The sequence below is a fragment of the Morone saxatilis genome, unplaced genomic scaffold (genome assembly GCF_004916995.1).
Source record: "Morone saxatilis isolate NCDOM2014 unplaced genomic scaffold, NCSU_SB_2.0 Contig3, whole genome shotgun sequence".
In the NCBI taxonomy this organism is placed as follows: Eukaryota; Metazoa; Chordata; class Actinopteri; family Moronidae; genus Morone; species Morone saxatilis.
Genome location: NW_023339873.1, coordinates 11258167 through 11268804, shown reverse-complemented (window position 1 = coordinate 11268804; position 10638 = coordinate 11258167). Strand labels below are relative to the sequence as shown.

Here is a 10638-nt window from a genome sequence, read left to right as displayed (position 1 = left end):
AAAAAAGGGCTGAAACCAACTGATTTCAGTTCTCATTATTAATTCGTTGTATTTGGGGAGTGCTATGAAAATGGTCCTGTTACCATTTGCGCCGAGTGTTTAAGGGATGATGCCTCCAAATTCGTTACTTTATCCAGACAGTTGCCAAAGCAGAAAATCATCACATTTGAGAACCTATAAACGTTTCTGCAATTTTCCTGCTTCATTAAGGACTTTAGATTGATTTACTAATTGTTTCAGAGCTAAACAATGATATTAATGATTTATACATTGTGTTTGTTTTTGCAAACTTTGATTTTGATACTTTCTTTTACAAGATTTTTATTTTTTCCACTGCAGACAGTCGATCTTTAGCATCAGCTTCAACTTAATATTCTCAGCCTTTAAAAAAAACAAAACAATTGATCTATCAATGGGTTTATTCTAATTGTGGTATTTTAATATCTTGCAGGTGCTTGTTGAACATGCTGGTCGTTGGAAAACTGACGAGGATCCACTGCCTTTGCTGGAGGTCTACACTGTGGCCATCCTCAGCTTTGCTAAGGCCGCCTCCTGTCTCTCCTCCGAATGTGAAAACGTGCCACTCCTACTTGAAAAGTTAGCACTGTGAGTAAAAACTGTGAAGTGGTTGTCACTGCAAAAAACGATTTCTCGACGTCCTTTTATATATTTCTTATTCTTTCAAACACCATCTTTATCATAAACTTGCCCTGTAATATGCGTTACACATTAACGACAGAAATATAATGCTCCAATTGTATGTTGGAGAAAGATCAATACGTCTTTCTTATACAGTTTTAGTGTAAAGTTGATGTGGCAAAGAATGGGTTACATGTTTCTGATGTGCACATAACAATAGACCAAACATTAGTTTGCTTTGCAGTCTGCTGGTGTAATTCAGTATTTGGCCGACAGTGATCTCTTTAGATATTACATCAAAGATCCACAATATTTGACAGAATGAAACAAAACACATCCAAATCCCAACGGAAATTTAGATATAAAAAGTCTGAAAATACTCTGTAATCAGTGTACATTCAGGCACTATTCAGCTATTTGCACAATGTGCTCTTGAAGTAGTTGTGGAGGCAAAGTCCTTGAGGCTGTAATACAGAGTAGAAATGTAGGCTACCTCTTGGGGAGCTTCGACATATTTGGGATGAGCTGCAGAGTACACTACACACACCGAGGAGCAGTGCATACACGAAATGAACCGAGGGGACAGTTATTAATGTGAAGGATCTAACTTAAATCATTATTGATCACAATTACTGATGTGGCCATTCTGAGCTCTTTTTCATTGCATACGAAAAACAACAGTGACTATTTAATAACACTTATATCTATATTGATCCGTGTCTCTAAATTGTCTGACTGCTAGGATTACACTGCTTTACACCTGTCATATTTCAACAGTTCATATTTGTCATCTTTATTATATTTCCAAAATGTCACACTGACTTCAGCAGCACACTCTGTGAATAATTATGTGTGTATGGTTACCCTTAATTTGTAGTTGTTAAAGTGTGTGCACATCCTTGACCTAAATGTGGCTTTAACAAATGGCTGTGTTGATTTCACAGGAGCTGTGCGGAGCTGCTGCTCTTACTGCCCCAGCATGTCCCTGGTGCCTTATGGGAGGAGTTTCAGTCCTCCATGAAGGTCAGTATCCCCAGGGCTGTTAGGAGTCTTTCTCTGAGGCTTGTTTTTACAGCGATAAGCATTGAAAAGTTGTTATTACAGTTCACTTGGTTTAGCTCATCATTAAAACGTAATAAAAACAAAACAGCTGAATGTTTGGTTCTGTAAGTCCTCTCTACAAAAACATCATTTTATGAGATGTTGCGTTCACTGCTGCTTTTAAAGAAATGTAAACAGTTGAATGGTGACCCAAATTCACTACAGTAACACTGTTATAACAATTGCTTTAGACTCTTGACTGGCTAACATTGGAAGTATTACTCACTGAGGTTTTAGTGATTTATTTACTACACATTTATTTATCTTCCGTTGCAGTTGGCACACGGCCTTTTGCAAGAAAGTGGGAGCACACAGCTTCGCCTACTCTCAGTTCTGGCGCAACAGGGTGGCGTCTGGTCCAACACCACACTAAGCAGCATCCTGTCCAGTCAGATAGTTCAAACTGAGCAAGGTTAGTTCTCACTTGTTGCCAGCTTGTACTGGTGTAATAACCTGATTTGTAATTGTTCATTGTCTGTATAATATTTTCTCTCATCTGCAGTTTCTTACCTTTTGTGTCCATCTTCTCCTTGTTTTAAATATTTGTTTCTTAGTTCATGAGTATCTCGAGTTGGAAGGCCCCACGCTTCTGAACATGAGAATAAAGCACCTAATCAAAGTGGACAGTGTTGATAAGGCTGCCATTCTTGCAAAGATGTGCTCAGAGTACCCGGGATATGAAGGAAAAGGAAACTTCAAACAAACATACTTGGTTTGCATCTGCATGACAAAAAGTCAGGAGCAGCTAATGGAAGAGGTAAGAAATGACAGAGGTCCTTGTACACACACAAAGTCATTACATTTAACACTTGCACAGGTGTTTATTAAAGTTCCTGTATCTTTAACCCAGTAAATCTCCCAATCAGCAAACAGAAAAATTAGGTCATTATTAAGTATGAATGTTTTTTGTGTAACATAATAAATAAAACAAGTCAACTGTTCGACTAAAAAAAGACTGTTATTTCACAGAAATGAACTTAAATTGAATCAACAAGCAAAACTTTGTTTAAAATGTGTAATAATAAAATGTCCCAACAGTGTCAAACGTGACAGGTAGTAATTTATTTTTCTCCAATCTGTTAGATTGCCTCGATAGACTGTAAAGATGCTCTTGAAATGATCTGCAACTTGGAGTCCGAGGGAGATGAGAAGGGAGCTCTCTGCTTATGTTCAGCCTTTCTCAAGCGACAGCTTCTCCAAGGAGATGTTTATTGTGCCTGGTGAGTGCTGCTGTTTGTTTCAGATAAATACTCTTGGAACACATACAGAACTACCCTCAGGAATACAGTGGTCATAGAACAGATTTAATTTATGCACTTTTATCTAACCAGAAGCAATCCCTGGAGTAAAACATGCATAAAAGATACGATCACTGTTGATTAGTGTTGCAGACGCTGACTCTGTATGTGTGGTGGTTAATGTCTCATAATAGTTTACTTTAGGGACGATAAATCAACTGTAAACGAATGAGTAAGTATTTATATAAAGTGGTCTTTAATCAATGCCTTTAAATTTTGAATAGAGTCGCAATAGTCAGTTAATTAATCTTTTTTTTTTTCAAGCAAAAACATCAAACATTTGGTTCCAAGTTCTTAGACGTGAGAATTAGCTAATATTATAGTAAACTGAGTTTTTGGACTGTTGGTCCAACAAAACTACACGTATGACGATGTCAACTTGGCATCTAGGAGATTGTAACTATCATTGTGATTGTGTATGTTTTATTGTTTGCAAATGTTTTATTGGCAAAATGCCTTCATCAGTATTAAAAACAATGGATCGTTGTTTTTATTAAAAACAATGGATCGTTGTTTTTAATAGTTGTGTTTATGATGTTTTCCAGGGAACTCACACTGTTCTGGAGTAAGCTACTTATGCGTTTAGAGTCGTCAGCTGATGCATTTCTTGGACACAGCAAAGAGATGGCTCTTCTCTGCAGAAGTGTCTGTCATATTCTGTTTCTAATCAAAGTAATCCAAAACGAGGTAAGAAAAATAGTCTACAAATTTGTAACTGGTTGCAGAACCATTACTCATAACCATTCGCACCAACAATGACTCACAGGTTACTGCATCTGTTACAGGGACCTTAAAATCAAATCCTTGGCATTTATATTACTTTCTTATTTCCATAGGTTGGAGAGGTGGGGCTTCCAGTGTGTGTGGAAATGTGCATTCAAGCTCTGAAAATGACATCCAGTGACCATAAGGATAGCAAGTCTACCATCTGCAAGACTATTTCCTGCCTCCTGCCAACTGATCTAGAGGTTAAGCGTGCATGCCAGCTGACCGAGTTCCTCCTCCAGCCCACCATTGACTCGTATTATGCTGTGGAGTCACTGTACAACGAACCCGACCAAAAGCCGGAGGAGGACGGGAGTCTACCTGTGCCCAATTCTTTACGCTGCGAGTTACTGCTGGCCTTGAAGACACAGTGGCCTTTTGATCCAGAGTTCTGGGACTGGAAAACACTGAAACGCAACTGCTTGGCACTGATGGGCGAGGAGGCATCAATTGTGTCATCTATTGACACACTCAATGACACAGACGAACAGGAGGTGGAAAGTGCACTTGGTAAACACCCAGAATACAGAGACCTGGAGGACTTTCTGTTAACCACTACAAATGAACTCAATGAAATCACAGATGAAAGAGAAAAAAACAGAGAGGCTAAAAAACTTCGGGAGCAGGGTTTTGTGTCCGCTCGTTTCAGAAATTGGCGAGCCTACATGCAGTATTGTGTTTTGTGTGACAAGGAGTTCCTGGGTCACAGAATTGTTCGCCACGCGCAGAAGCATTTCAAAGACGGAGTGTATCTTTGTCCAATTTGTGCTGACAGTTTTGAAAGTAGGGAGGTTTTAGAGCCACATGTAGCATCACATGTAAAGCAATCTTGCAAAGAGAGACTAGCTGCAATGAAAGCTGCTAGGAAGGTAACCAAACCACCTCAGTCCCCTAAAAGTCCATCAAAAAATTCAAAAGTCGCTGCCAAGGTGAGCATTAGTCCTGTTAAGATTGAATCTCAAATTGGCGACCAATTGGCGTCTCCTGTTAAGATAGAACAAACTACATCTGACACACACATAAGTCAAGACTGTTTCTGTCCTGTCAAAAACTGTTCCAAGGCTTTCAAGTTTTTCCGTAATCTCATGGCTCATGTCAGATCTCACAAGGACGACGAAGAGGCCATGAGGTTTTTGGAGATACAGAAACAAAAAGTGGTGTGCCAGTATTGCAGACGGCAGTTTGTTAATGTCAGACATCTTAATGATCATTTGCAGATGCACTGTGGCAGCAAACCATACATCTGCATACAGTTGGACTGCAAGGCCAACTTTAACTCCAATTCTGAGCTTCTCATGCATAGAAAAACACACCCGGAATTTAAGGCCCAGTGCATGTTCCCTAACTGTGGCAAAGTTTTTAGTGAGGCCTACTTGTTGTATGACCACGAGGCTCAGCATTACCTTACCTACACCTGCCAAACAGATAACTGTGGCAAAATATTCTACTCACAGTCTCAATTCTTGTCTCACCAAGAGAATCATTGTACAAATGATGCAGTAAACAGTTTGCCCATCACAAATCAAACCCCCCCTGTTACTCCAATAGTACAACCACCACTTGAGAGCACCCTGAGCAAAGAAGACTCCTGTTCTGCATATATGAACGAGGCGTCTAAGGAAAACACTTCACCGTGCACGTTACCAGATGCTGCTGAAGTATTCACTCCTGTGAGAGTTAAACACTCAATAGAAAGCATGCTGAATTCTGAGGCAGCTCATGAAATAGAAGAGCCAGAGAAATGCTACACTCCTCTGACAAACCCCACTTCAGCACCAACTGATGTGAAACCAGCACCTGAGGCTCCTGATGCACCCCCAAATGTGGCTGAGCAAGGTGACGTCCTTCCAGTATATCCTGTGCCCAGTGCCACAAATCCTGTGGCAAGTCAACAGGGAGAAGAGATTAACAATGCCCAAGGCAATGAAGTTCCAAAAGCAATTCCACAAATAATTTCTCCAAGTCAGATCAAGACAGAAATTCCTTCTTCACTGCAAGGATATCCTTCCAGCACGCCAACTGTGACTGCTGGCAGTGAGGAGAACCTGCATTGCTGCCCATATAATGACTGTACAAGGGCATACAGTACAAACAAAAGTCTGTCTAGGCATGTGAAAAAGCAACACCCTGAAATATTTGAAGACTGGAAATTGGCAAAGAAATATAACAAAGTGGCCAAAATTACAGCAAAAAAGGCACCAAGTGGGCCAGCTTCACCTAATCAGTCTCAGAATCTGGGCAACAGGCTGTCAAATCAGCCAGGAATACTATGCAACAAACCTGGGACACAGCAAACAGATTACCAGAGGGGATGTTCAACCTCACCTGCCCAGTTTTATCCTGGATCAATGGAGCCTGTGCCTATCACTCCAATGGTGAACCCCACAGTGTACCCGTCATGGGGAAGCCCAAATAATGCCAGCGGAATGATGCAGTCAGACATGTCCCAGTCATGGTCTCCATCTCCCATGAATAACTGCTATCCAGATGCCTTCAACATGAACGAATACCCCTCTCGGAGCTATCCTCAATGGCAGGCAGACCCTTATCAAACCACAGCATCTCTCCCAACTGATAGAGATAATTCAGTGGCAGCTATGCATGGTCCCACTACGTCACAGGCTCCTTCAGATTCAAGTTTGATGTCCCAGTATGTGTCCAGTTCTCTGATGCTTGACAATGGAGGGCAAATAAATAATGGAGGGCATCAGTATGGACTAATAAATCCAGAAGGCAGTGGAGACAGCGTAGATGTGAGTAAAAGCAGAGCCAGTATGACAAGCCAGTTGGATAATGGAAACAGTATCTCAACAATTGACAGCCTCCCTGAAGGAAGTTACCACACTCCATATGCTCAGAGTGAAAACTCTTGTCATACTCAGTGCTCATCTGTCGATATTCCCATGAAATGTCTGAGCCCAGAGGCCCATGTTGCATTAAAAGCTACAAATGAAATCATTAAAAGAGAGAATATGTCCACCCCTGGTTTTGAACCAATGGACAACTCTGTGGATGGCATGCTCAGTCCACACAGCGTCACTCACACGGACTTCCCCTACGATGAGGACTGTCCTAATGCTGACTGCGAGGCTAGTCCCTCAGATGAAAAGGCCAGTGACCCTGACGTGCAAAAAGGAAAGCGCAGCAGGTTGAGCAAGCGAACCAAGTGGCCAGCGATCATTAAGGATGGCAAGGTCATCTGCAGGAGATGCTTCAGAGAGTTCACAAGCACCAAGTCTCTCGGGGGTCACTTGTCTAAACGCTCACAGTGCAGGCCTGTAGATGAAATCGACCTTACGGCTGATCTGCCAACATCTTTTCTTGATTTTCTCAATGACCCCCATGTCCCTGACACTAACGGAGGAATATACAACATGTCAAATGGTGATTTCTCACAGGAATCTTCTAGCTTGACCACTTTGACGTCACCCATGGTGTTAAAACAAGAGCCCCAATATACAAATATAATGGACTATTCAAACTCCTTGTCTGTTTCTCCTGAAAACCAGCAAGAGAAGGCAGTGGAGTTGGCTAATCCAGTCCTCGCTGTACCTTATCAAGAGGATCACTTGATGGAAATTTCACATGCCTTTCAAAGGCTGGATTTGATTGAGGCTGCACAAGAGAAGATGCGGAGAGAGTCTTTAGAGCAAAATATCAGTCGCTGTGATACAGCCCCTGACACTGAAAAAAGTAAAATACTGAGTAAAAGTGATGACAGGCCCATTGAAAAGGTACCCAAACCTTTTAAATGTGACCAGGATGACTGTGAGTACTCATTCATGACAAAGGAGGCATTGTTCAAACACCTGACTAAAATGCATGATTACTCTAATGAAATGATAGAAGAACTAAAAAGAACCCCATCCAAACTGTCTCCATATCCTTGTCAGATTTGCCCCAAAACATTTACGAGAACAACAGGCCTGCGAATTCACTATGAAAAAGTCCATCGATTGTCAAAGGCAGAAATGCAGAAGCTAAGGATCAGTGCTCGAAACAGGCGTGCATTTAGACTTAACAAAAGTGACGTGTTTATTAGCCGTGCCACCACTGAAGCCAATACCAGTCACACAACGCAGTCTGCAGTGGTATTATCTGCTATAAAACAAGAACCGCTTGACATTGCAATTGCACCTCAAACAGAGAATGAAAACAATCCACAAGTTCCTCAAATCACCTCACCAGTAGATGCGGTTACACAGGGCTTTACGCCAGAGGTATCAACTGTTACACAACTACCATCACCTCACAGCTATTTGACTGATAGGTCGTTTGTTGAGGTGGCACCAGCAGCTCATGAAAAATCCCCAGAGCAACCTAAAGCGGCTGTTGTAGACAAGAGTCCAGATGTGAAACGGAAATGTAGTTTACAAGAGAAACTCAGTCCCGTTGGCAAAGCAAAGGAGCAGCAAGGACGATCAGATGTGTCATTAAGCAGTAAAGTAAAAGAGCCAAAGTCCAGCCCTTCTACTGCATCTGCTTCATCCTCCCCAGAGAAACCCAGCAGCTCCAAAAACACACCAACGAAGGATGAATCCCAGAGGAAAGAGAAACCTCAGAGAAGGTTGAGCCTCAAAATGTGTGAGGCAGAGAACGCTTACAGTCCATATAGACCATATCGCTGTGTTCATGAAGGATGCACTGCCGCATTCACCATCCAGCAAAATTTGATTCTCCATTACAGGGCCATGCACCAGGCATCTCTGCCCCCCAGCAAACCTGAAGTTGAGACTGAAAAGACTAGTGTTAAAAATGGACAGGAGAGCAGTCCGTCAATAGGCAAAGATAATGAAGTCAGGTGTCAGGTGAAAGACTGTTCAAGGGTGTTCATGGGAATCACAAGGTTAGTGCAGCATTATCTCTTACTTCACAAGTTTACCCGTGACAAGGCCACCGCCATGATGGCCAGCATGACAATAGGGACTTTTAACTGTGACCGGCCGGAGTGCGCTCTTCCCTTCAACTCTGTGGAAAAGTACATTGAGCATATTAAGAATTTCCACAAGGAAATCGCCATTTCTGAAAGCGGCTCAGTTGATCCAACTTTCAAATGCGAGTATGATGGATGCGACCGTGTTTACACTACAAAATCAAACCTCCTCCGTCACCTGATAAAAAAGCATGAGTATGTCTATGATCCAAAAACAAGTGATGGAAGAAGGACTAAATCAGTGGGGCTTTTCCCGGGGGTTAGCAATGGGAAAGAGAATATGGAAAACAAATTCAAATTGAAGAAGAAAAACACTAAAAAGAAAGATGGGAAGTCCATTGAACACTGGAGTAGTTTTGGAAAACCGACACTAAAAACCCACGATGAGGCATCAGCTATGTGCACGAAGAAGTCCGCCCTTCAGTACCCATGCATGATAATAGGATGTGATGCCGTGGAGCGGGCGGAAAGAAGTATATTTAAGCATTACACCACTCATGGCCTCACAGAAAGATACATTGAAGACCAGAGAAGCCAGTTCATTTTCTGCAAAAAGTACTCACGCGCCAGGTTCAAAGAAGCAAACAAATCGGAGGGGGCGTCAAGCTCATCTTCTGAGGAAACGGAACCAGATGACGGCGAAAAGCCCAGTGACCAGAGAACAGATGAACTGGAGGATAGAATAGGCCAAGAAGACAGCAAGCTGTCTAATGACGATAGTGCAGAATCTCAAGCTTCCACTGGGACAGAAGGAGGAACTAAAAGAGGCCGTCCCAGAAAACCTGCACAACCTACACCAGCTTGTCCAGAAAGGATGCAGACCCTTAGGAATCGTTCGACTGTTAACAGTTCAAGAGAGAACTCAAATCCTGGTACCCCCACAGTCCAAGAACAACGTGACGACGGGGTAACGCCAGGGTCTTTCAAGCCTTTAGGACTTGAGGACTCTTTTCTTAAGTTCTTGGAAACCTCAGAGTCAACACACTCTTCCAAGCGCAAATTAAATGACAAATCTAGTGCTGAACTGCCGTCCAAAAGACAACAAACTCACAAACAGAAATCTGCAGTGAAAAGTAAAATAACTGGCTGTGAAAATCTTGTGGACTTCAGAAATCCCCTAAATCTCAAATCAGTAAGCAATGTAAAGATTGTCATGGATAAAACATTTTCTGATGGTGCTGATCTTTTGCTAAAGCAGCTACAAGACATGAAGCCCATAGTCATAATAAAAAAGTGGCTTTATAGCGGATCATAGCCCAATGTTTTGTTTTCCACTCGATCTCACTCAGGATTTGAGAAGTTATGCTGCAGAATGGTTTGTTTGTTAAAGCATCAGATTTCCAACTGATAACAGTCATGGTCACAGTAAACGATAAAAATGGCCTATTTTGTACTTAATGAAATAATGTCTTGGATGATTTTAAGTATGTATGTTAGTTATAATAACCAGGTAATCTATAGGGCATAGATTTTAGAAACTTGTTTGTATTTATGCTTAGTACTGAAGATGTTTTTTTTCTTTTGCTAAATGGAGACTTTTAAAGAAAAACAATGTTTTTATATATCCCTATGGGATTTCAAGTTCTGTTTGTATTTATTTCATCCTTTTTCAACACTAGTAGACCTATCTGTAATATTTACATGTCTTCCACAAAGTGTTCAATAAAATGTTACTGGTTCTTTTTGTAAAGTAGTGTCTGCATATCTTTTTTTGTGTTGCTGTGTCTTTTCTGGTATCTTGTTTTAAAGAGTTTAGTTGACAGTAGAGTAATGCACTGTCCTTAGGTTAATGATACAAATGCAAATAAATAACAGATAAGGTCATTGTCATATGGAAAATAGACATATAATTTCCAGCTTGTCATCATAACATTGCTGAATATCTGACAAAACATTAGAGGA

The 10638-nt window shown here is 41.3% G+C and overlaps 1 protein-coding gene across 1 annotated transcript in view; it reads left to right on the top strand.

Moving 5' to 3' along the window:
* Window positions 1–10426, top strand: part of znf292a (zinc finger protein 292a) — a 12476-nt gene extending 2050 nt beyond the window's left edge. Inside the window, exons 2-8 of the mRNA XM_035674009.1 lie at window positions 452–606; window positions 1584–1662; window positions 2017–2152; window positions 2295–2497; window positions 2824–2960; window positions 3584–3725; window positions 3875–10426. Coding sequence (XP_035529902.1) covers window positions 452–606; window positions 1584–1662; window positions 2017–2152; window positions 2295–2497; window positions 2824–2960; window positions 3584–3725; window positions 3875–9991 — 6969 coding nt within the window. The 3' untranslated portion in view covers window positions 9992–10426. The remainder of the gene's footprint in view (window positions 1–451; window positions 607–1583; window positions 1663–2016; window positions 2153–2294; window positions 2498–2823; window positions 2961–3583; window positions 3726–3874) is intronic.
* The last annotated feature ends 212 nt before the right edge of the window (window positions 10427–10638 follow it).